We start from the raw sequence: 27,553 nt of genomic DNA, 5'->3' as shown, positions 1-27,553 counted from the left end.
TCATATGGAACTTGGAGGGAGATACCCTTTCCTCCCTAAGTCACTTTGGGCCATGGTGTTTCATCACAGCAAAAACAGTCCTAAGACACTTTGTTTGGACAGTGTTGGCCTTACCAGCTTTTTGCCTGTATGTTATGGTTTCTAATTTTGTTTTTTTAGGAAGTGTATGTGTTTTTCTCCTATTCTTTTATTATTATTATTATTATTATTATTATGGTTTTTATTCACTTGTTTTCTAAAAGGAGATTAAAAAAAAGAAAGACAGTGGAATTGGGTGGGTAGAGAGGTCAGGGAAATCTGGAGGAGTTGGGGGAAGGGAAACTGATCAAAACATATGTATGAAAAAAATAAACCTTTCTTTTTCCAATTAAAAATGATGTCACTTAAAAAGGTGAAAGTTGAACATCTCTAAAGGAAAATAAAACACAATTCTGGAGAAGAAAATGCTCTAAAAAAGGAGACCGGGGGCTCGTCCTGGCGTAAGCAGAGACACCGTCGATTTGAAGGTCTATTTGGGGGAAACAAAATTAGTGGGATGCAGGTAATTGCATAAGGATTGTGGATTGTGAAGGAGCCTCAGGCAATATGGCTGAAGTCTTCCCTAGGACGTACCCTGAAGGATGGGTTGGGTTTTGCAGGACTCTGGGACGGGTCATGCTGGGGTGACAGTAAAAACGGATGCCAATGCCCAAGTGCCACTGAGTTAAAGTCTCATTAGACAAAGGAGCCTGGAATACATACATAAAAGGTATCGCTCCATAAAGATATTACTAGAGTTGGGGAGATGTCCCAGCAAGCATGAGAACCTGAGTTTGGACTTCCGGAACCTACAGAAAAATCTGGGTGGGGCAGCAGTATAACCCCAGCACTAGGGAGTGGAAACAGGTAGATATGTGGGCCTTGTTAGCCAGGCAGGTTAGGAGAATCAATGAGCTTCATGTGCATTGAGAGACTGTCTAAAAAACAAGCTGGAAAAGAATTGAGGAAAATACCCTATGGTGACCTCTATTCACACATGTACACATGTACACATACATCTGAAGGCACACATACAGACACACGAACATGCACACACACCACACACATACACACACTGAACAAACAAGAAATTTACTAAGGTTTGGAACAGAAGAATAAAGCTAAATCTCAAACCCCAAAATGTGGACAAGAAATCTCCCAGAGTGTTTAAGGGATCAAGAGGTAGACAAGACTTTCCAGGCTCTCTGTCAAAAGTCAAAATGTCACAGCCAAGATAAGGACAAAACGGACAGGTTAGGTAACCCAAGCTGAACTCAGACACAATTCAACTCAGTCGCAGTGGCTGACATCAGCAGCTTCTTGTCCTCCATGCTCTTTCCGAGAACACAGCGTGACTTTTGGTTCTAATTTAATTCTGGAGTGCAGGGTGCTTGGTGCAAGATGAAGAGGTGTGAATCACGGGAAGTCAGAGCAGGTGAACCACACACAAAGAGTCCACACGGGCCAGAAAGGCTGATGCCCTCGCTAGCGAGTGCGTTCTTTAAGATGCGAAGTATAAAACAATGATGCCTGAGGCGAAGAAAACAGGAAAACATGAACAAAGCAAAGAAAAAGAGCAACACGGAGTTGGAGTCTACAAATATCAAACAATATTGGCTCTCACATACTCCATGCGTGAAAATAAACATGCGCTTAAAAACACACTAAACACAACAGAAGAGAGCTTCGGTGAAATAAAAAAATAACAAACATAAAACAGTAAATGAAGTATTTAAAATGAAGTGGAGAAAGAAATAAGAACAGAAAAAGAAAAAGGGGAAAGAGGAAGGCACAGGAGACACATGGGAGCTAGTTAAAAAGCCCAACATATGTATCCTTATATGCCCAGAAAAGAGTGGACATGTAACACAGAGAATAGCTTAAGATGGGGATAAAAATATTCAAAAGCTGCTGAAAACATCAGCCCACAGACCCAGGAAGTTTAGAAAAATTCAAGAAAGATAAAATAACACAGTCCAAATCCTGAGACCAAAAACCCACAGAGAAAAAAATACTGTTCAGTCAAAGCCTTGTTTGGCTGCCCAGCTGCTGCCAAATTGTAGGCACAAGGGACTTTCCTGTCTCAGTGTCTCTACCGGCACACATCACCCCATCTGGTTCATGAGAGAAATCTTAAAACTGACTGGAGGGGAGCTACAGATATAGCTCAGTGGACGAGCCTTCATCATATATGACTGAAGTCCCGAAACAGAAGGGAAGAAAGGGGAGGGGGAAGGGAATGAAGAAAGAATAGAAAGTTGGCCAGAGAAGACTAAAGGCACAAAACCGCCAAAGACTCAGTAAAACTGAGAGCTGGTTTTGAGATCCAAATAATAGAAGCTACCAGTAATGTTTGTCACACAAACAATAGAAGCTAGCAGAAATGCAACTTCATAGTTAGGATAATAAAGTAGGACCTTTGAGATGAGCAAAAACTGGAACTCATTGCTGGTTGATCCATACCACAAAAACCACGAGAGTGTTTTCAGACCAAAGAAGAGTGATCCTAGTCTTTCTGAGTTGCAGAAAGAACAAATATCAAAATGGGCAAACAACGCTATATACAAACTCAATCAACTATAGCCTCTATTGACTATTTAAATCAAGGTTCCCTACTAGGAAAACAGTGAAATATAATTTAAGATAGTATGTATAGTTCAAGAGTCTTTTCTTGTGATGGCTAGCCTTGGTTGTCAATTTTACTACATCTGGAATTAAATAAAACACAAGTTCTAGGCTTGCCTGTGAGAAACTTTCTTCTTTTTTCTTTTTCCTTTTTTTTTGGGGGGGGGGATTGTTTTTCTCTGTAGCCTTGGCTGTCCCATAGACAGCAGCTGGCTCTGTAGATCAGGCTAGCTTCTAGCTCAGAGATCAGCCAACCTGCCTCTGCCTCTTGAGTGCTGGGATTAAAGGTGTGTGCCACAATATCTGGCCTGTAAAGATTTTCTTTTTTTATTATTTTTATTGAGCTATACATTTTTGTCCACTCCCCTCCCTTACTCTGCTCTCCCCTTCTACCTTTTCCCACTACCCCCACACTCCCAATTTACTCAGGAGATATTGTCTTATTCTCCTTCCTATGTAGATCCATGTAATGTCTCTCTTAAGGTCTTCTTTGCTGTCTAGGTTCAGTGGGGTTGTGGACTGTAGGCTGGTGTGAGGAATTTTCTTGATCTGAATACTTGAGACATGAAGACCCACCTAACCTGGGACATATCTTCTCATAACAAGCCATATAAAAGGATGTGGAAGAAGGAAACTTTTGCTTTTGACTGTTTGCCCTCACTCCCGCTGGCAGGTTCATCTACTCTGTTTCTGAGGCATTCTGCCACACCAACTCCAGTGTTGTCTGTTTGACATGACATATGTCATTATGCCGGATGGGAGCTATGTGTCCTATGGGACTAGGCTTCCTGGAGGTCAATGGCAGACGGCCCGGTATTAGCCACCGCTGAGGCATAGACAGGTTTCTCAAGTAGCTGGCTATGCAGGATATGGGCTTTGCACAATATCTTTTATAATAATGATATTCTATATATCTACAAGACAAGGATCATTCTCTTCAGGAACAGCTCTGGGGTAGGGAAGCACAGAATGAGAATGTATAAGACTACAGCAGAACCTTTGTCATACACGGGGAGTATGATGAGCAAGGGAATAGATGGGTTAATGTTGATGGACAAAGACTGTTAAGTTATACTTTGAACTTTATGCATAGGCTTGCTAGATCCCAACCCCCATGGTGTCTGCTGCATAAGAAGGTACTAAAAAGTATATTTCAACAGGTGCAGAGAGCTGCTAAGGCATATTTGGTCACTAGATGAATTAAAGAAAGGGTTAGAAAGTAGAAGGGCCATGATAGCGATAATGAGACAGAAACTCTCCATTCATAAGATGAAACCACTTGTCTGAGGTTTACATTCCCAAGGACAAGATTTCCTCTTCTAAGGATGCTTTATGTCTAAGACCTGTTCCTGATAATATACTTTTCTTATATATTGCTGATGTGACTAAAAGAAGCTTTCATACTGTGCCAACCAATGATACATGACCTTCTGATTTGTTTTTTCTTTGAATACTATATAATGAAAACGTGAATTCAGTAAAATCGCAGCAGATTCCAACCACTCTCTTGTGTGTTGTGTCTGTCTGTCATTCGCCAAACTTGTGCCTTCCTGTGTACTAAAACCCTGCTTCTCCCACGGTCTGAGTGGCTCCCCTGAGCCGGTCCATGGCAGCATTCCTTCACTTTGGGATTCTAACACATTCAAGATCAACAACTCCAGGAATCCTTTAGAACTCTAGTAGCAGATTGGGTCTGGTGAGACATTCAGTTTCGTGGGATGAACAACTACTGAATTCTTCATGTTTCCATTGTAAGACACAGTTAGAATACCCAGAGCACAGCCTGTATGCCACTGTCACAAATTCCATATACATATATATACATATATATTATATATAATGAATACGCACACACACACACATATCCATTCTATCAGTTCTTGTACTTTAAAGAGCTCAGATGGATGTAATAGTAACCATTAGGGTGCTACTAAAGAAATGTAATTAGAAGTATTACTAAGGAACTAATGGGCTATTAGACAAGACAAGGTAATGCTCAATTATTTCGTTAAATATCATGCAGGCATAAAAAAAATGAACAAAGAACATGAAAAATGAACAGCAAGATAAAAAACACAAGCCCACTCTTCAGTTTCCACATTAAATGTCCATGACTTAAAATACAAAGATTCCACAAACAGAACTGAACAAGAAGAGCAAAGAAAGAAAAAGATACAAATATATATATTTTAAAGAGTTGCTTTAATTATAAGAACACAGGTAATGATTTTATATTAATATCTGAAACAAGTCAACTTCAGACCAGAATCATAAAAGACAAAGACAGAAAGCAATGCAGAGTACTTCATAGTGATAAGAATATAGTATGAAAATGTAATAGTCCTACATGCATCTATTACCATTACTTCAAAGCATACAAAACAAAAATCAATAGAACTTAAAAAATTAGATGAGTCTACAATAGTAGCTGGAGATTATAAAACACTCCATGATGATCAAACATATACACAAGAATATCAACAGATGTATGGGAGATTTGAACAGCACAGCATGCCATGTTAATCTGTGTTATCTGAGATGCTGCTCCCCATACCTGCAGGCTTCCTTCTAGGGAAGAAAGGACCTCTAAACAGGTTTCAAAGAACAGAAATAATGCCGTGTGTTCTCTCTCACAACTGCACCAAAATAGAAAGCAATAAGAAAGATATATCTGGATACTGGACATCCCACTTCTGAAGATCACAGTAGAAATCACCCTGACAACTACATGTGAATGGAACTATATAATAAGCCCAATATACTGACTTTTCTGGGGAGTAGAACAACTTATACCTTTCACAGAATGTACTGGGAAAGGAAAAAGATTGGAAAAAAAAATCAATGCTCCAAGTTTCCATCTAGCAAAAAGGGCTATCTATTATCACCGAAGTAGAAGAAATGATTTTTAAAAATCAATGAAATACGAAGTAGATATGCAACTTAAAACCCAGCAATACTGAAAGTCGATTCTTTGCAGATTTTAATAAAATGAGGAAAAGACCTAAGCAGAGAGTTCAATAGAAAATGAAAGGGTGGCAGAGAAGAGCAGGGGTAAGGAAGGGAAGAGGGAAGAAGGCAAACAGGAAAAAAGGAAGAGAATGAGAAGAAAAAAATGCTGCTGTGGTAAAGGAACAAAAAGGGACAGAATTATACGTATAACATATTAGTGTGTGTGTGTGTGTGTGTGTGTGTGTGTGTGTGTGTGTGTGTGTGTGTATTCATATAAAAAAGAATCAAGAGATACTCCTCAGTGGACAACCCCATGTTACTGGGCATGACAAATGTGGGTACAATAAAAATATTTCTTGAAATCCAAATATTAGCATGGTACAAAAGAAAAGAAAGCCCTGGCCCATCCTGTATGCTTCGGAATATGAACTAATGACAAGAGGTTCTACTCTATCCCCCAACATGAATGTGAATCTCAGGCCAGCAGAGACTTCACCATTCCAGCTGCCAGTGAGTCCCCAGGCCCTGAATCACTGGGCCTCCTGAATCAATGCCGGTAACTACACTCAACACACAATGAAGGACCAAAGGTAACAAGTGACCAACACAGCAGGCCATACGACATACACATCTGTTGATTTCTGCTACTGCTCTCAGTCCCCATGTGCATACACCATATGGCCATGAGCTTCATCCTAGGACAGCATGAGTGGTTTGCCTATCACCTTCCCTGTGCCACAGTTTAATACTGTTGGAATTCATTATTTAATAGATATACTGAGGACACTATTAATAAAGAATTTATTTTCCCTGCATAATACCTTTAACAGGAAGTTAATGTATAGCTAGGGAAGGTTTAGTCTCTTCTAAAGAATATGTATGTGATTCTCATTACTAAAAAGTTTATTGATTAGAAATATCAGTCATATAAACATGTAGATCACTATTGTGAGCATTTGTATTCTCTTGTTCCCCGATGTAAATTTTCTCTCTATATATATCATATATATATATGTATAATCTGAATATATTATATATTATTTTTAAATTTTTTAATAAATTTGACAATTTCATATACATATAAAGTGATTTAACAACTATAATCCCATCTCCTCTAGTTTTCTTCCATCCTGGGAAACTACCTCCAGCCTCCTTCCCATCCTCGAGAGCCCCTCCCTACAATTCCCTTTCAAAGCTTCATTCTTATTGAGATCCACTGAGTTTGCATTTATTTCAAGATTCACACTTGGTAAAAGTACACACAGATGCTAAAATAATAAAACAATTTTAGCTGAAGCCGAGTCATTTTAAAGTAAGCAAACTGTGGCAGCAAACTTCTTGACAGTCCAAACTCGTCAACGCCAGATTTCTGTCATCCACTCTGCTCTCCCTCTGAGACTCAACCTAAAGGAGCAGCCAGCCACTGGAGGAATGGCCAGGAAAAAATGCTTGCATCACAGCCACAAATGATTCCTGCAGTTTGGAATGCACATCCACGAAGACATGCACCAAACCTAGGAGCCTGAGCTAGGAGCTGTAGGAGCTGGTCTTTCTACAGAGAATGCTATTAATACTAATACAACAGCTCCTGTGATGTGGTCTACCAGAGAAACCTGTGGTGAACACCAAACTAAGAGAAAGTACAAAAGTCACAGCCTCCCATTATTGAGTTCTTACTAGGTAGTGACACTTGGGGTCCGGTATTTAGACACTGACAACTGTTTGTGCCCAGGGGGCGTTCCCGACAATAAGGAAACTGGAGCAAGTCCTGCAGTGTAGAAGTGGTCAAGTTCCTACTTGACCTTGTTCTGCTGGATTCCAAAGCCTGAGCCTTCTTCCCTAGCATGGTCTACCCTTGGTCTGTATTTTAAAAATTATTTTAGTTGCCTTTCATCTCATTTTTTGGCATATGCCTATGCATGTACATGTGGGGGTCCCGAGGTCAATGACAGGTGTCCCTTAAGACATTATGAGACAGGGTATCTTGCTGAACGTGAGGCTCACTGACTGAGATAGTATGGCTGAACAGAAGACTCTAGGGTTTACCTCCTGATTGCCACTGTGTCTGATTTTCAGGAGGAACTTGGGATCTGAACTTAGGTCCTCGTGCTTATGTGGCAAGCACTCTACAGTCAGGGCCACCTCCTTTGTTTCTTTTATTTCACAAAGTAAAACAGGCAAGTTGGACAGGAAAACATAAAATGCACAAAATCAGAGAGAATTGCTTTTCTTAAGGATAAAGGTTGTATCTTCTAATGACATTAATATATTCTAGGAAAACACAATGTCTCAACATATACAGTAGTTAATCAGTTCTATTAGGCTAAAAACTAACATTTAAGAAAAAGTTGCTACAGCAATACTACTAAAATATACCCATAAAATACACCAAAGAAGAAGTTTTACATTGCTAAAATCTTTACAATCTAATTAGTAGGAGGATAAATGAACATACCTTTATGTACAGAAATCTACAGTGGTGAGTAGTAAAAAATTATTAAGAAAGAACTAAAATGAGCCAAGAGTAATGTTAAAGTAGAGGAAACCTGCATCAACTGTCAACAGGTCACAAACTCGGTGACCTAAAAAGAGGGCCCCTCAACTAAAGGATTGCCTAGACCAGATGGGCCTGTGGGAATGTCCACGAGGCTTCTCTGTAATGGCTAATTGATGCAGAGCACCCAGCCCACTCTGGGAGGCACCATCCCTAGGCAGGTGGTCCTAGGCTGGTGAGAAAGCAAGCTGAGCAAGGCTGGGGGAGCCAGCCAGGAAGCCACATTCCTCTGTGGCTTCTGCTTCCTTCAGTTTCCCGCCTCAGGTTTCCGCCTTGACTTCCTAAGTCAGCTTCCCTCAGTGATGGACCCTTTGCTCCTCAAGGCTGCTTTTGGTCACATGAAATCACAGCAACGGAAATCAAAACAAGGCAACTTCATCTGGGGGGAAAGAAACCTTACCATTCACATGGTAAGAGAATCCCAACAATATTTGAATAATAGCATGAAGTTACTTCCATTCCTGTCACTTTTTATGTTTTAGTACTAAATATTTGTTGAAAGGGAGCCAATGCGCTGTAATATGTTCAGTTCAGTATTGCATTTGAGAAGCAGTATTTTGCATCTAAATGCAGTTGTATCATAATTACATTTAAAACAAATCACTTCTCATTCATGCTCTCAATGTAACGGAATTTGTTCACAAACTTCCTCTGATTAACACCACTGGTAAGCCCTTGACTGTAAAGTGAGCCCCATGTGCGCTGGCATCTTGGTTGAGATGGGCAGTACCCATCGAGCAAATGTTCTCGACTTGCTCATTTCCAGCTGGAGAGTGCCTGCGCCCCAGCCAGCTGTCCCTTCTCTTCCTTCGTGACATAACAGCTGTGATTCTGCCGGTGCCACCTGGGCCGTGAGATTAGCATCATGTAGGAAATGAGTGTCGCCTCCCCTGCCACCGTGACCTGGCGACCAGGGGATAGCCCTCTCTCTACTTCCAACTACTTATACACTCATTCCTCACAATGGAAATTTCAGAGGAAGAATTTTAAAAGCCCCCAACAATGCTTCTTCCATTCATTTATACAAAATCTTTTTTTCCAGAAAAGAGAAAAGCCATGCTGTTTTATAATCTGCTTTATAATTTGATATGTCATGATAAATGTCATCGGAAACATTTTTCTAAAGCCACAATTTTCTTCTGAGTATGCACATCCAAAAGAACTGAAATTGAGATCTCTGGGGAGATATCTGTATATCAATATTCACAGCTGGATTGTTTACAATGTGCAAAAGATAGGAGCACCAAGCCAGGCGGTGGTGGCGCATGCCTTTAATCCCAGCACTTGGGAGGCAGAGGCAGGCGGATCTCTGTGAGTTCAAGGCCAGCCTGGTCTACAAGAGCTAGCTCCAGGACAGGCTCTAAAAGCTGCAGAGAAACCCTGTCTCGAAAAACCAAAAAAAAAAAAAAGATAGGAGCACCAACATGTCTGGAGACAGAGGGACAAAATGTGATATATATATATGTATATATATATGTATATATATATACATATATATATACATATATATATATATATATATGAGAAGAGCTATGTAGGAGTCAGCCTTTAAAAGGGAAGAAATGCTGGCACAGGCTATCACATGCATAAACTTTGTAAATGTTATGCTAAGTCAGTTACCATAATCGCAAAGCAAATATGAGGTCCCTCCAATAGCTTCACAGAAACAGGAAGTAGAACTGTGATTCCCAGGGGCTCAGATAAGGGAGGAGAGGAAGCTATTTAAAGGGTACAGAATTTCAGTTTTATAAGAGGGAGAGAGGTCTGATGTGGGAGGGCCTTCTGTTTATGTGTTGCTTTTATTGGTTAATGCATAAAGAAACTGCTTTGGACCTATAGCAGGGTAGAATAGAGGTAGGCAGGGGAAAAACTAAACTGAACGCTGGGAGAAAGAAGGTGGAGTCAGGGAGAAGCCATGGAGCCTCCACCAGAGTCAGACATGCTGAAACTTTGCAGGTAAGCCACAGTCACGTGGTGTGGTGATACACAGATTAATGGAGATGGGTTAGTTTAGGATATAAGAATTACCAGAAATATACTTCAGCTATTGGCCAAACAGTATTGCAAATAATATGGTTTCTTTGTGGTTATTTTGAGCTGAGCAGCTGGGAACAAACAAGTGGCCTTCCTACAACAGAGCTCTGTGGACAGGTGGGGCTGAAAAGACACAGAACAGTAGGAAGGTACTCGATGCTGGTGAACTGTATTCTCAAAACTGGTTAGAGTGGAAAATTTCTTTTAAGGTATATTTTGTATCACCACTGTCAAAACAAACAGCACACACACACATACACACACACACACACACACACATCAATAGACCCACAACTTTGAATAAATGCATTTCACCTTATTGAGATGCTATCCTTCATTTTAAACAATTCCTTTTTGTTAGCATTTAGGTTTCTTATTTCTTGTTACCACAAATTCACTGTAGTGGATGTCACTGTAAGTACATCTTTGTTTGGCATCTGCTCTGTCTTTAGGATAGGTTCCAAATGACATAACTGCATCAAAGAACATGAATTATTTCAGAGCTCTATATGCACAATGCCAACTGCATCCCAGAAAGATTCTGTCGATTTCTATTCCCAAGATCAGTGCAAAAGTAACTTTCATAGTGTGCCTTTGTCAAAATATTCCAGTCTCTTTGCCCCCTTGCCAAGAGATAATGAAAACAAAAGGTTGAGTGTTTTGATCCTCCAGCAATTATTGATGTCAAAGAGGCTGCTATTATAAATTGGCTAGTACAACAATTGCATTATGGTTATAGACGATAGCTGTGGTTGTTACTACTCAAGAAATAGCAGAATGCTTAGACCAGCCAGCCAGGGATTCTGGTCTGAGAAGTTATTTTCTGAATTTCACTCTCAAATCTACCATATCTCAGTCCCACTTGAGCAGGACAACTTCACTGGAAAGAATATAGCTGATAAAAAATATACATGAAGCAAAGATTAATGCCAGATGCATAAATCCCAATAGTGATGTAAGAAACACAAACTATGACAACACAAGTTCTTCCAAAGTTATCAGTCCTATAGCAATGTCATCTAGTGAGTGAATTAGATGAAATCCCAAACAGAGAGCTCAAATGTATGCTCAAAGACACAAACCAGACAGTGTTCTAGGCTGATTATGCCACAGAAGAACTAAGTGTGACTATTTCAGTTCTTTCTTTATAGATAAGGTCTTAAAAGAGGCATGGTACCTCTCTGGTGTGGTGATCTGTCCTTATTTTCTTATAAGTAGTGCAGACAAATCGGGTAGACAAAAGGACTGTTTACATAGGTTATACACAATTACCACAGCTAAGAACTTGAGTTCCCATGGATTTTGATCCTTGGGTGTCTTACATCTAATTCCCCATGAATGCCAAGACATGAATGTAGTAACATGATTCCAGCCAACCTCCAGGGCTTCAACGAACTCAATAACTGAACCAATGACCATGAAAAACACATTAAACAATCTTTGTTTTTTAGTGCTTCAGCCACCATTGGAATGAATATATAGATTCATTCTAACCTTATCCTTTGGGTCGCATCATGTTCAAAAACCAAAGGCCATTGTAATGATAAATCACATTGCAGAAAATTAAAAGAAAATAAAAATATCATTTTTTTCTGATTTTGTATTTTTACATTCTGAATCCCCAACTAAAACCCTCAGAAATCAGCTGTGTACTGGAGTGTCCCCAGGGCAGTACAAAGATAACATGCACAGCTCAACTTGCACCAGGTGATATGCACAGAGGCGGATGGAACTTTCACCTTCCACCATGAGGCAGGAACACTGGATTTATTAACAAGATTTAAAACAGGACTTGTAAGAAAGGGCACTCACTATGAATCACTGTTGTCACAACTGCCTGGGGGCCTTTTCTGTTGAGTCAAAGCTCTTGTCCTTAAACTTTCTATGGAGCATGGATCACAGTTTCTCCAAACAAGCATGAAATGATTCAATCTATGACTCAAGGCTTGAGGGACTGACTGCAGTAGACAAGCAAAGACAGAGATGATTATGACTCAAGAAAGAAGGTCATTGGAGACATCAGGTTGGGATGGAGGCCCCAGGGCAGGTGTGATGCCAGACACGTCTGAAGAGGTACTCGGTAAACTCAGCAGTATCCTTTAATGTCAGCACCCCAGTGAGGCAGCTTTCATTCTCAGCTCTAACCGAAAGCAAGGCATGAGTCTGTGCTAGCAAGAAAAGGGCATGCCCTTCAAGATAGATTGAAACAGTAAGAAAAGGCAACAGCTAAATAGTGTATACTCATTAAAAAATAAATCCACTTAAGACAGGGCCAGTCTTAGTGTCTAGGAGGATAAACAAATATGACAGCTCTCAAGGTAAGTTATGGGCAGGCTCCCTGGTGAAGTGACATTTTCCCATTACTAAATAAATCAATACAAGACACGTGATCAATTCCTAAGGTCTCCCATTGAGTCTACTAACTCTTAGCGTCTGTTCCTACTCTTACTAGAAAACTCAGAGGTAGCTTAGAATGAAATCATAAACAAAGACATTTTTGGCTAGCCCTCAAGACCTTGATCACAAAGACAGTTGATCTTGGGCTAAACAAGAAACATGAAAAAGGAACTGGCAAAACTGAAACCAAGCCAAAAGAAGACAGAAAAATCTCTTATCTCTCAGTAGTTCAGACTCCTGTTTTCAAAAGAGGAAAGAAATACTTCAACTGTCCCTGTGACTGATGCGTTTGAATTCAGAGACCATGAAAATCAGGGGTTTGGGATCATTATTGGCACACTATCGCTACCACAGTCAAGCATTCATTCTGGGCACAAAACTCCTCAAACAACAGCTTCTAGTCCCGCTACCGTGATGAATCTTTTAATGTGTAAATCTCACAATAATAAATATGCTGCGTAATTATGTCACACCTTTGTTACAGGAGAGGGAAAAAATTTGGTCAAGAGACACAACGCAAAACTCTTTGCCTTGTAGGAATCACTTGAGTACAAACTCAAAATTTCAAACCACAGCTTCCTGTGATGGATCTAGGAAATCACTGTGCCATTAGTTTTATGTTTGGCTTTCCAGCCATTGCTGTGTTTAAGGGCTCCCTCTAAGCTAGTAGGACTGCATGAACTTTAAATGTGATTATCTCAGCTTCCCATATTAACAATGTGTTATTGGCTATCAATTAGGACCCCCCTGAATGGTGTGGGACAATTCTGTCAATCATGTTTTAAATAAATGCTGACTGGCCAGTAGCCAGGCAAAAAGTATAAGCAGGACAACCAGACAGGAAGTAGAGGTGGGTCAATGAGAACAGGAGAATTCTGGGAAGGAGGAAGCCCATTCCTCCCCAGTCCTCTACAGACAACAGAAGAATTTTCTTGCATTTCTGACTTTTAACAGCTTTACTATGATGTGTCAATAGAAACTTTCCTTTGTTTAGTCTGTGAGTGTCTTGTTGGGCTGCCTAAACTTCTGGGGTGAAGATGGAGTAGTTGTCAGTCAATAATGTTTCAAATCATTTTTCTTCTTGAACTTCAAATTCAAAGTTGTATAAGATGCAGCCAGGCTGTCTTCACAGGTCATTAAGACTATTAATTTCTATCTCAATCTTCTTCTTCCCTCTGCTCTGATTTTGAATAACTATTCAAGGCTAGTGACCTTTTCTTATATTATAGCTGACCTATGTGCTATAAGTCCTAACCTGTGATATTTAACTTCTAATATGCTATTTTTCAGTTTCAGAATATTTTCAGGTATATTCTCCCCCCCCCCCCCCACCGCCTGAGACAGGGTTTCTCTGTAGTTTTGGTGAATGTCCTATAACTAGCTCTTATAGACCAGGCTGGCCTCGAACTCACAGAGATCTGCCTGCTTCTGCCTCCCAAGTGCTGGGATTAAAGGCGTGCACCACCACTGCTTGGCTCAAGTATGTTCTTTAATATTTTATCATTGTTTTTATGTCTTTGTCTTCTGACAGTTCCAAAGCCTGTCTTGCCCATAGCTTGGTTTCCTTCCTTCCTTCCTTCCTTCCTTCCTTCCTTCCTTCCTTCCTTCCTTCCTTCCTTCTTTCCTTCCTTCCTCCCTCCCTCCCTTCCTCCCTCCCTCCCTCCTTTCCTCAATCTAAGATGGGGGTCTCATGTAGCCTAGGTAGGTCCCAAACTCACTGTGTAGCTAAGACTTACATTGAATTCCTGATCCTTCTGTCTATGCTTCCTGAGTGTTGGGATTATGGGCATGTATCCATCACCATGATCAACCCCATAGATGTGTTTCTATGCCTGGCTTTTCTTTTGATCATGGATTATACTTTTCTTCCTCACATCTTCAGTAATTTTTCATGGAGAAATAGATATAGTGAATATGTTACAGAGTCTGGATTCTCTTTTTTCTTAAGAGTCTAGTTATGTCTTAGTCACTATTCTCTTGCTGTGAAGAGACATTGTGACCAAGGCAGCTCTTATAAAAGAAAGCATTTAATTGGGGCTTGCTTAGAGGTTAGTACATGATCATCATGAAGGGGGTGAAATAGGCACGGTGCTGGAGCAATTGTTGAGAGCTTTGCATACTGATCCATAGACAGCAGCAGGGCAGCTGGGGGCAGGGCCGACTGGGCCTAGTATGGGCTTTTAAGACCACAAAACCCACTCCCAATGATGGACTTCCTCCTACAAGGCCACATCCAATCCTTCTAATCTTTCTCAAACATTTCCTGGTGACTAAGCATTTAAGTATATGAATCTATGTGCGACATAGACTCACTACCTGAAGGCTTGTAGCCAAATCAAAATGCAAAATCCATTTGGTTTAGCTTCAAAATTCCCCATAGTCTTACAGTATCAACACTGTTCAAAAGACCAAAGTCTCTTCTGAGAATCAAGGCAGTCTCTTAACTGTAACCCTCTGTAAAATCAAAATCAAAGAACAGATCACCTACTTCTAACACACAAAGGCACAGAATACACGTTACCATTACAACAGGGAGTAAATGGAACACAGTGACGAAATGCTGGACCAAAGCAAGATGAAACCCAGCAGGGTAAATTCCAAATTCTATATTAGATGACTCTTCCTCATCTCCTTCCAGCTTTTTTGACTGCAACACATTTCTCTCTTTTGGGATGGTTCCATATCCTGTCAGCAGCTTTCCTTGGCAAGTATCCCAGGGATCTGGCATCCCCAATACATTGGGATCTCCAACACAATCCAGGCTTTACCTTCACAGCTTCATGCAATAGCCTCTCCAGGCATCCATGCAGGGACTCCCCTGACGCACATCTGACCACAGTGGCTTGCCTCAGTGGGTGGAGGACGTTCACAACCCTTTTATTCCTGCATCCTCCTTGACTCTAAAGCCAAAAAACATGGCCAAAGATGCCAAATTCTGCTCGCTAGAGCTGGAACCTGCCCCACTCCTTGAACACATTTATATAAGCCTGTCTTTGTTTAAGCGTAGGAAATTCCTCAGACCTTTTCCTTGCACTGGTTGCAGAATTAATTGGATGAGGTTTTGCCCTGAGGTCATCACTCCCTTACTCCCATTTAGCATCTTTTCTTCCATCTGTTCATCTCCTTGAACACAAGACTTGGCTCCAACATTACATTTCTTGGTGCTCTTTTTCTCCTCATACTGTACATTTTGTATTTCTCTTTGCCTCACTTGTTCCTTTCCATTGTGGATCTGTGTAAGGGTGATCATAACTACATGACACTCAATACTAGACTGTCTTGACATCGCCTCTGCCAATGACAATAATCTAAAAACTCTTGAATTTAGCCTCAGGCGTACTTTTAAAACAAGGGCAAAAAGCAGCTACATTCTTTGCCAAAATATCATAAGAGTAGTCTCTAGGTTAGCTGCTAATATGCATCCCCTCTGACACCTCTTAAGCCGGGCCTGTATAGTACAAATCATCATCAGCACTACTGTCTTCCGTGCTCCTACTAGTATGGCCCATTAAGTTCCCCCTTAAAGCATTCAATCACTTTTCTAGTTCCAATCCCAAATTCACATTCCTCCAACAACAGTATGGTCAGCAATACCCTAGTCCCTGGTACCAACTTCTGTCTTAGTTACTGTTTTAGTGCTGTGAAGAAACACCATGACCAAGGCAAGTCTTATAAAAGAAAGCATTTAACTGGGGGCTTGCATTTAATCTTAGAGATTTGGTTCACTATCATGGAAGAAAGCAGACAGCCATGGTGTTAGACCAATAGCTGAGAGCTTTATATACTGATCCATAGACAGCAGGCAGAAAGAGGGAGATAGGAAAAAAAAGAAAGGAAGGGAAAGAGGGAGGGAGGGTGGGGAGGGACAGAGGTAGAGAGGGACAGGGAGAGAGAGAGAACACACGTGCAAAGCCTGGTGTCGGCTTTGGAAACTTCAAAGCATACCATCAGTGACGTACTTCCTCCAACATGACCACATCTATTCTAACAAGGCCACACCTCCTAATCCTTCTGATCCTTCTCAAACAGTTCCTCTCCTGATAACTAAGCATTCAAACACACAAACCTATTGGGGCTATTCTCACTCAAATCACCATAGGTTATGAGAGGCAAATAAAGTATTGTTGATGTTTCTCAGCACATGGAGGCTTGGCTTTAGTTTTACTAGCACAGCTCTGTGATAATCTAAATTACTGTACTCCCTCCATCCTAAGGCAAACCACGTTACTCGAAGGCTCCTTCAGTTTCTCTCTGTGCACACGTATCCAGAGTTCAGTCAAGAAGTTCACATGGAACTCTGGTTCTCCTCCCTCTGTGGCACGTTCGGTACTCACGGGTTACTTCTCGGCACTCTGGCCACCAAACATCAACTCCTTGGGCCATTAAGACTGTGGTTTTCTGTTTGAGTTCCAACTGTCCCATGCCCTGCAGTCCAGAGAGGGTTCTGGGGGAAGGGTCAGTTAATGAAGCTCTCGAGGTTCTGGCTCTCTGGTCCAGCTCCACTGCTTTCTAACTTTCCCCAACTGTTATAATGGTCATCAGCAGGAAGATCAGCAGAACAGAAGCCACCTAGTCCCTCCCCAAAGCCATAACCCTAAGGAGTAGCGGCACACTTTATTTAACACAGTCCATCCTTCAGAATCTTTCCCTTTCTGCTCGCGTTTGGGGACTTCCTTGCTTGTTTGTTTAGTATTTTGAAGACTTCTTTAAGATATTAATTCCTAACCCTAAGTTATAAGCATAATTTACAGATTTTATGCTAAAAGTATTTTCCTTAGCACGTTTTTTCTTTTTTTTGTTTTTTGTTTTTTTTTTTTTGTTTGTTTGTTTGTTTTTTTTTTTTTTTGGTATGTATGTGTTTGGATCTTTTGATTCACTGAGAATTAAATTTATGCACAGAGCTTAAGAAAGAGGTCCTGGGCTGGGTTAGTAGCTTAGGCTGGCCTAGTGTATGCAAGGCCCTGGGTTTGATCCCTCCCTACTGCCAGAAAAAAATAAAATAAAGTAAGGTAGAAAATAAAATAGAGACGGGACTTTATTTGCTTTCCTGGAGAGATCAATACATTTCCTAGTACCACTACTGAAGAGCCATTTCTTCCTCTGGCTCATTAGCTTCCCATACCCTGTTATAAATCTAGTCTCGTGGATGTAAACCATTCTGTTCCAGTGTTTCGTCTACCCAGGCCACAGCTGCACCACAATCTCATTATTTTAGTTTTATAGTGAGCTTTATTGTCTGATAGAGCAAATCCCTCCATCTGTTCTCCAAAATTGCTTTGCCTATTTTCTTGGCCCTTTATTCTTTTAAATAAACTTTAGAAATCAAATCACATGATAAACCCTGCTGGAACAATTAAAATCCTTAAAATATTAACTTTGCTTATCCACATACTTGTATGCCTTCTCTACTCCTTCAAGTCTCTGGATGCTTTTCTATATTCTTCTCATGAAATGGCATTTTGCTTTTCATAGCATACACTTCAAATCAAATTACATTTTACACTTTTTCCATCTAATTTATGCAAACTTACCCTTCCATGTTAAATCAATTTTATAAAAATTATGCACTAAAGTTAGAATCCAGAGGACAGAAGGAAATGCTTTTGTCTCATCACCTGCACATAGCTGTGAGCACAATGGACTCTGGGAGTGAGCAGAGAGTTCCCATTCTCCAGTCTTACCAGGATGCTCCATGGTCCCTGCTTTCAGTGTCAGTGAAGTTGGAATCCAAAAACATATCTTTGTAGATTCGGCCAACGAGGCAATACATATCTGAAGCCACTTGCCCTTCACTCTGTACCATGGGGATCATGATGTCAAGAGCTTTGGCTCTGTCTCCAGGGAGATTTCTCCTAAATTAGAGAACATGGTTTCCACAGAGATCACAAAAGCAATTATAGACCAATTGCCTTTTAAAAATTCTATTTTATGTATTGATTCACATCAGTCAAGTTTGGCAGAATAAAGACAATTAGATTCTGAGATTCCTCTATGGACCTTGCCCTCAGCTTTCTTATTCTAATGCATGTCTACTGGGTCTATCAAGGATCTTATAGGAGCTGCTTTTTTGATCAACATGATAGACTTGTATTTACCCATCCAGAATCCTAATCTCACTGTCGCCTAGGAGCAGGGTCGAGTTGGTGGAGTATTAAGTGTGACCCCTGTGACCAAGTACTTCAAAGAGAAACTCTTGACATTAGTTTTCAAGGCTTTTGTTCCAAAACAGTAAGCAAATTAATTCACAGATAATACCCAAATTCAAATCCCTCCAATGGCTGATTGGTTCCTCCACGTGGCTGGCCGAGCATCTAAGGAAGTTGCTTTACGTAGTTTGTGTGGTACTGGACTTGAACGTGAGGCCTCAGGCATGCTAGACACACACTCCACCACTGAGCTATGTCCCTAGTCTTTTTTATATTATTTTTATTTTGAGACAGGAATTCACTGAGTTACAGAGACTGACCTTGAAGTTCATGGAGTTTGTTTTTAAGTAATAAATATAGATGATTCTCAAAATCATACTTCACATTTCTTCAATGATGAAAATATTATGCTAATAAAAACAGTAAGCCACAAAAGGCCATCAACAATATGATTCCACTCATGTGAAAGATTTAAAAGAGCTACCAACAGAGATAGAAGGGGGAATTAGTGGTTACTAGAGGCAGGAGGCTCTGGGGTGTGGGGGAGAGGGTGTCTGTTAATGGCTAGGTTTCCTTGTAGGGTGAAAAACTTCCCTAATTTGTAGGAATGACATATAACTCGATAAATATACTAAAATCAAAGATATATGACATTTTAAATGAATAAATTATATGGTATACAAGATACATTTCAAATAAAATTACTATACATATCAAATAAGTCATCATATGTATTCTTAATACTATTTCAAATCCCTCTTTACCGTCTGTATAAAACACTTTGAATTTAGAACATTGTTTTATACAAATAAGCTTTTCATTCCATTGGATTTTACTTTTAGAGAGACAAAAAATACATAGAGTAAAATTCTAAGGGATTCATAGGATTTTTCTCGCTTTGTTACAAAATATACTTTACTTTAAAAAAAGGAGGGGGGGTGATTGAAAGTAGAGTAGATAAGCCCTGGAGGTCTTATGTGTCTGATGTAACGGGTGTTTAACAAATGGAAGATAAAAAGGCCTTCACTCTACACTTGTTGGTAATGCTGGTGAGTTCTCCAGTTGAGTTGGGTAAAGAAGGAAACATCGACATTCTGGCTGAATCATGCTGGCTTTCTAGAGAACAGCATGTGTCTACTGGGAACCTTCAGCGACAATTACTCGTCCTTCCCAGGCTGCAGTAGGCTCAGCTGGAAAAATGAGGGAAATCAAGGCTTATCCGGCACACAGTGGATTCAATATAAATTACATCTCCCTCCTTTTTTTTTAACCATTTTCTTTGGCAGCACCATGTATAGCCACCCTTCTCTCCATAAAAGAAAATTGTGGCACAGCTAAGTATTTTGGGACACTCAGGACTCTGGTTCCATGTGAGGTCAGAGCATGGATGGCCCTCCTTGTTGAGTCTAGCTGGGCATCTGGGCTGAGGTGTGCAGTGCTGCAGACAGCAGGCGGGGGGAACAGACAGGGGCTCTGTCAACAGTGACTCAGATGGACTCATGGCCACTTCATTTAAAATGTCACCAGTGGGGTTTTGTTCATCGCTGTGCTCACAGCAGCTCTGAGGAAACCTGTCTCTGGCTGAGGACATTCACTTCCTCACAACTATCCACATACTTCAGTCAGTCACTGCGTGAAAGACCATGTTGAGACAGTCTTAGACGTCTGTAAGTTCTCAGTCCTGGGTTCAAAAATATGCATTGAAAATATTTGGGGAAATGTCTATATTGAACATGCAGAGAATTTTTTCCCGAATAGTACAAAATAGCATCATATTGTGTTAGATATCACAGTTATCTAAAAATGGTTTTAAATACATAGAGAATGTGTATGTGTTACATGAAATACCATTCCTTTATATAAGGACTTGAACATCCTTGGATTTGGGTTTCTTTAAAAGGTTTTAGAACCAGTTCCCAACAAATACCCAAGGATAAATATATTTGCTTAAAAGTAGTGTCATATTGGTAAGATACTGAACGTTATAAGAATATAAATAGCAAACACAAACTTTGTCAGAGAAAAAAATGATAACAAATTAAAATCTACAAATAGCACAAGAGGCTTTTAGTAACACACAGAGAGAAAAAAATACCACACACACACACACACACACACACACACACACACAGAGTCGGAACAGGCATGGTTTTATAGGCTGGTAATACCAGCACTCAAAAAATCAGAGGAGGAGGACCAAAAGTTCAAGGTCAGTCTGAGAGATACAGTGAAACCCTGGCCCCAAAACACAAACAGAAATCAGAAGGGATGCCTTTAGTATGGCACGCGCAGCTAAGGTAGATACAGTACAACATTCTAGCTGGAAGCTGCTGGGAAGTTACAGGACCCAGGAGGGAGTATCTCACCTGTTCAGGGCGAATGCGTAATGAAACTTCACATGGTGATGCGAGGCCAGATCGAAGGTCGGCAGCTTCTCTAGCGTCTCTACCAGCTTCACAATAGAGTCATAGTCCTTTCAACAAAAGAACAGCACAGAATTAAGCCATTAGGAGAAAGTTCCAAATGCCTCTGACAGCCAGGCATCTGAAGCTGAGAAAGGGGATTTAAACGCAAAGTTAGAATCTGCTGAGACCTTTGAAAACCCAAGAAGCAACTGCTGTGTTTCTCCTAAGAAGTTTCTATTACACGGATTTAAGCATAAAAAAATACAGTTACGGTATCTGACAAAACCCAAACAAACCGCAGAAACATGACTGGCTCTTTTCACACAGCCAGACTTCCGGTCTGCAGGGTTCCATCGGTTACTTTAAAGGGCCAGGGTGCAAACCGACTGAACTTCTGTTGAAAGTAGCAAAATGATTTCATCTCCTGCGAGGGAATTCCTCCAGCCACAGGCTCTGGGTTACCACAGTTCTCCAAGTACTGAGCCTCTCTTATGGGTGAATTTTCACACAGGGTCAAGAGGCGAGATACAGAAATGAGAAACCTGGAGTTATCTGGATTTCAAACTACAATGCTGACAGCACATTCTTCTCTGAGAGATTTTACCCTACTTTCCAGATCTCAAAAAAATCTAGGAGATGGCAATAGGGAAGATACAGTGTGTCGGTGTGTCATGTTACAGGATCTATTGCTAGTTTACAGTGAATCAGTTGCATCTTTCTTGTTCCCGGAACTGTCCATTTTCAGTAGCATAATTTCAGGCAGTAAAAGATACATTCAGAAAGCAGTAAGAATGTCTGCTGTTTGCCAGAGCAAAACTTTCACTGGCTGACTGACAGGTATGCCCGAGGCTCACAGCGGAGAACTAAGCCTCCATGAGTTGGATATGCGAACAATTTTGAGGAGTAAATGAGTTATGTCATAGTCCCCGGTAGTTCCCATGTGTGAGTCTCTTCCACGCATCATGAAATCACGCGGTGGAAAGTTATCAGTCGGCTCCACGCGGCAATGTGGATTACCTATTAGCTGGCTGAAATCCAACACCAGCATCCCTTCCTCCCCCAGTGTATGCTACCCAAGAGACACTTCGAGCATCTTCTCACCTGGATATCTCGGTAGGAAAGCAACAGGTTGATGACGATGTCTGCCGTCAAAACTTCAATATTGTCCACTCGCTGCCGAATCCTTGCCAGTTCCGCCGCCAATTCTTTACCAGTGAATAGGTTCCGAGCTTTCCTGATATCATTGAGTATAGATTCCCGAAAGTACTGGCTAGTGAAAAAACACACATTTCAAAGAGCTTAACTCTAGAAAACAATTCAGTGAGAAACAGTAATTTTTTAATAAGGAAAAATATAACATTTGTCCATAAGTAGTTTTTAACTCATTAATATGTACAAAAGGAACATCTCACATATTTGGCATTATTAAGAAATTTGGGAGGTGGGAGGCCATGTATTTCTTCTCAATTTCTGCCATATTTCAAAAACTGTCCAAACCTTATTTTTCATTTTGCTATTCTGAATGAAAATTATCCCAAATAAATTAGATATGCCTATCATTTGAATATAATACACCTTTGCCTTTCTGGCTCAGGATCATTATCCACTAACAGAAACAGCTGATTCTTTAAAAAAAAAATACACATATTTGCTAGGCATGGTGGCACATGAGTTTGAGACTACATAGACAGGTCCAGGCCAGTCAGAGGTACATTGTCTCAAGAAAATTATTTTCCATTTTCAACTTATTGCCCATAGGTGTGGATCTGTGTTTGCCATATCATGGGTATGGCAATTAGAGTCACCCTCTTCCACCATCTGAGCTCTGGAAACTGAACTCGGGTTGTCAGGATTGGCAGCGAGTACCTGCTGACCTAAATCACTGGCCAGAAGATTATTCCTAACTAAACTATGTTCTCAGCAATTTTTACAGAGTTCTGACCCTTACACTAAAAGTCCCTGGACATTTGTTCTGATGCAACCATAACAGATTATCTCTCTCTCCTCTCATCTGCCTGTCTGTCTGTCTCTCTGTCTATCTATCTGCCTACCTACCTATCTATCTATCTATCTATCTATCTATCTATCTATCTATCTATCTATCTATCTACCTACCTACGTATCTATCTATCTATCTATCTATCTATCTATCTATCTATCTATCTATCTATCTATCAATCAATCATTATGTCTTTACTATAAAACAATTTATAGATTGGGAGCCAAACTGTTTATGAACCAAGTGAATTAGATTTAACTTAGGAACTAAAACCACAGCTATTCTTTCTTCCACCAAGAGGATGCCGCACATGGTTTCCTGGCTGTTAACTAGGAACACGTGACAAGACACACAGGGAAACGGGGCAGACTACCGTGGCACGGTCATGGTCATCACCCAGCGTGAGCGCAGTGTTACCTGGAACTGGCCTGCGCCACCTTCAGAAGCTGAACGAAACGATCCACGAGAGGCAGGCAGATGGGTCCCAGCAAGAGCTCGAAGTTGGGCTGCATGAGCTCAGTCAGGCCCTTCATGAAGCTGCTGTCACAGCAGTAGACCTTGTTATGTGGCGTCACCATGTAAGGGACGAAGGTGTAGTTCCCCGTGCACATCTGTGGAGACAGGGACCCAGGCAGTAGAGCTTGACAAAAATGTCAGGTCACATTTCAGAGACTAAAATTACTATTTTAAATAATAATTCTTAGTGCAACGGAAAGCAGAAAAGATTCTTTTCTTATTTATGACCCATGAAAATAGAATTTTTCCAGTTTCCTTCATTGCTTACTTCAGTATAATTAGGACTTACACATGATAAAATATCTTTTATCAACCATTAAATATGTATGTACTTGCTGGGTGGTGGTGGCGCACGCCTTTAATCCCAGCATTTGGGAGGCAGAGGCAGGCGGATCTCTGTGAGTTTGAGGCCAGCCTGGTCTATAAGAACTAGTTCCAGGACATGTTTCGAAAGCTACAGAAAAACCCTGTCTTGAAAAACAAAAACAAAAAAGCATACACTGTTGCACATAGCTACTAGGACACATGTTAAAGCAAGAACAATTTAAGCACAACTTCCATCCTTCAGGGAATCAGGGAAGTCAGTCAGACACAACACCAGCAGAGCAAAATCCCGAGAGCTATGATGAATGGGCTTCCTTGGGAAGATGGTGCAGAGAGCAAGGCCAGGATACAGCTGCTTTCCTGCAGGTCCACACTGCACCGTCTCCCACTCACTGAAATCTGAGACTGGCACAGCCCTAGCTAGTCCCTCCTATAGTAAACCTCAGATTTGACTGTCCCCTCTTCTCTGCTAACACTGAGGTCCACGCCCCTTACACGGGGCTGAGTCTGCGATTGGTCACTGGCCCACTCTCCCCTCCACACTGTCCACCCACCAGCCTCTCTCTACCCGGTTCCCAGCCAGTCTTTAACACCTACATCACCAGCTCCAGGAAGCCCGCCAGAGGGCCTGTGAGGTGATGCTTATACTGTTGTCCCCAGGAGCCTGCCCCCTGCACATCCCTCCCCCTTGCTAGCTTCAGCCTGTGCCTTTCCCCCTTAGTCCCTGAGACCTGGGTGGACAGACCTCGCAGTTTCCAGATTATCCCAAGTGTGGGGACATTTGTGCCAAGGAAAACACTGTTGGGAAGACGACAAAGGGGACTGGACTGTACAATCCCAGGTCAGCAAATCTCACTGCAGCTTAGGGCCTAAAAGAGGGGCCAGGGCTAAGCGAAAGATTTTAAACTACAGATTCTGAGCAGTGGGGGTATCTACAGAGAATCCAGGGCAGGGAAGACAGTCACAGTGGCTGTGCACTCTGGCATTCTGGGTAGACAACCAGATAGGAGCAGCGGCAATGGAGAAAGTGTAGCATGTGCTCCGCACCTACATGAAGAATCAGCTGGGTCAGGGGAGCAGTCACCTATATACAGGAAGGAGGAGGAGGAGCCAGAGCTAACCCAAATGTGACTTCCTGCAAAGAATGGTCACGTCAATAGAAAGTAAGACTTCAGTCTGCAGGTCCAGACTCACTGATGAGCACGCAGCTCTCTGAGGAACTTCCAGTAACAAACCCCATATAGAACTCTATCTCCAGCTCAACTATGGGAAGACCTCCAAGAGATTGAGACTTGTAGTGGGCTGGGCTGGGATGCTCATTTTTAAAGAGTATGGATTTCTTAGATCCAGAGACTGGGAATGAAGGCAAAATTTTCCACCAGGGAACAGGGATGCATGATGGGAATGTAAACACGGACCACAGTATTATTTGATATAGCTGGATGAAATTCAGGGACCTCTAAGAGAAAACCCATGAAGAAAAGCACATGCAAAGCATTGAGCGGTAGGCTGGACATGGGACAAACTCTGTCACTCCTAGAGGACCTAGGAGCCCCAGCCTCAAGAGTACACGGTGAGTGTTTTCTTCCATCCTGCCCTAACTGGAAAACATTAATTTAGTACTTGCATGGAATAAGACAAGCATGGCCCCACTGTCACCACCACCTCAGTGCCTGCGTGACTATGACTCGAGGAAAAGAGGTTACTGGCTCCATTTTACAGGTAGGGTGCCACACAGTCTTAACTCCAGCTCCTAGTGTTGGTATAGTTAAGATTTTAGCCCAAAGGTTTTCAATGTAGGGCATGTGGCTGTTGCAGGGGTGGGGGTGGGGGCCTCCTCATGTGACCTTCACAAGGTGGTAGACTTGTTCTCCCACTCAGTATCACCTTCACAGGGACCTGAATGAACTAAGTGACAGATCGCTGCAAGAAGTGCCAACTGCTTGTAAGGCCAGATTTGATTATTTATGAAGCCTGTTATGGTCTGAAACACCCGGATGGGAGCAGAGAGGCAGCAAAGAGTCTGTCGGTCAGAGTAGGAGAAGGACTTCCAGAGGTGGAGATCTGAGTTTTAAACCAAGTTGTCCTTGATTTAAATCAAGTGATGGGGAGTCCAACCAGAAAGACTAAACTGTCCTTCTATGATGGTACCAGGATCTCAGAGCACAGCCACCCAACTTAACCCTCTGACTCAAGCCACTGCCGAAGCAGGAAAAAGGAACAAGGATGCAACATGATACATTTTTCCATGTGGGATGTGTGTGTGTGTGTGTGTGTGTGTGAGAGAGAGAGAGAGAGAGAAAGAGAGAGAGAGAGAGAGAGAGAGAGAGAGAGAGAAATGCTGATGTTCAAGGTCTAAAACCTGTCATTTCTCTTACCCAAAGCATAAAAAGCCACCAAAACCTAGTCTTACTCTAACAAATTCTATCTTTGTTGTTTTAAAAATTAGCAGTGTTGATATTGCTTTTCAATCTTTAAGAACTAGATGAAGGGACGTAAGTGTGTGTGGAAAGGGAGTCTCACATCTGGGAGGAAACGTCACAGCATTCAAACATGCTGAAGGAGGTGTGCACAAGGCAAGTCTTTTAAAGGACACCTTTGTCGCTGGATCACAGCAGAACCTAAATCAATGGGCAGCTTGCTTACAAGGTATACACTCGTCTTATCCTTCCTGCCCTTCAATCTCAGGGAATGCTGACTCTTCAGTGGACCTTGATATAATAATGGCCATCATCTCTGCAGCATGTCATGTTGCCCTAATTTCCTAAAATGCTTATTTGTTTACTTGTCTTCTTACACAGCAAAACTCTGGCATCCCCACGTTTTCCATCACATACAATGTTTACAAATATGACTAAATGTGTGCCCTCCCTCCCTCCCTCTCTCCCTTCCTCTCTAAATTAGGGTTTCTGTGCAGCCCTGGATGTACTGGAACTCTGTAGACCAGGCTGGCCTCGAACTCACACAGATCCTCCTGCCTCTGACTGTTTTCATTTTCAGCCATTGGTGTGAGTCTCCTAGGTAGGCAGTGAGCCCAGGGCCTGGCGTACAGTTCACGCTGAACTGATACCTACTGAGTAAAATGTGTTGCATTGCGTTGAAGCACGGAGTGGTAAATGCTCATTTCCTGTTGAGATGTGAAGGATAAGATTTTATAGTGGCAACATTATCCACGCTGCAGTGACTCTTCCTCGAGGTGAAATCTTAACGAGATGCTTTCAATTTTCTGACCCAAAGAAAAACTACCAATTGCAATGCTAATCCCATCATTTCATGTGAAATCATGCGCAGTCTTAAATCATATATTATTTTCATTCTAAATTGTAGATGCATATCTGTTTCAGAGTTCTTAAACACTTCCTTATTCCCTAAGATGAAACACACATTCGTCAGCCCACAAGGCCAGTCATTCCCATGTCTGCTGTGGAATAGCACATTTTTCATGCAGTCTTTTTAAATTTTAAAGTTTAAATGTTCCATGTCTTTTTGTGTTAATTTAATTCTGTGTGAAGGGGCAGCACTTTGTGGTGTGAGCTCAAATAAGAGTTCACCGCTTAAGGACAGGGGCTGGAGAATTAGTTCAGTG

The 27,553-nt window shown here is 41.4% G+C and overlaps 1 protein-coding gene across 1 annotated transcript in view; it reads right to left on the bottom strand.

Annotated features, from left to right (window-relative positions):
* The window catches only part of Map3k5 (mitogen-activated protein kinase kinase kinase 5), a 210,988-nt gene that overhangs the window by 102,905 nt on the left and 80,530 nt on the right, over positions 1-27,553 (bottom strand). Inside the window, exons 4-7 of the mRNA XM_038339073.1 lie at positions 23,545-23,738; positions 22,230-22,398; positions 21,090-21,196; positions 18,259-18,429 (exon numbers count right to left, since the gene is read on the bottom strand). Coding sequence (XP_038195001.1) covers positions 18,259-18,429; positions 21,090-21,196; positions 22,230-22,398; positions 23,545-23,738 — 641 coding nt within the window. The remainder of the gene's footprint in view (positions 1-18,258; positions 18,430-21,089; positions 21,197-22,229; positions 22,399-23,544; positions 23,739-27,553) is intronic.

The sequence above is a fragment of the Arvicola amphibius genome, chromosome 8 (genome assembly GCF_903992535.2).
Source record: "Arvicola amphibius chromosome 8, mArvAmp1.2, whole genome shotgun sequence".
Taxonomy (NCBI): domain Eukaryota; kingdom Metazoa; phylum Chordata; class Mammalia; order Rodentia; family Cricetidae; genus Arvicola; species Arvicola amphibius.
The sequence above is the reverse complement of the archived record's forward strand: the minus strand, read 5'-3'. Positions and strand labels throughout refer to the sequence as shown.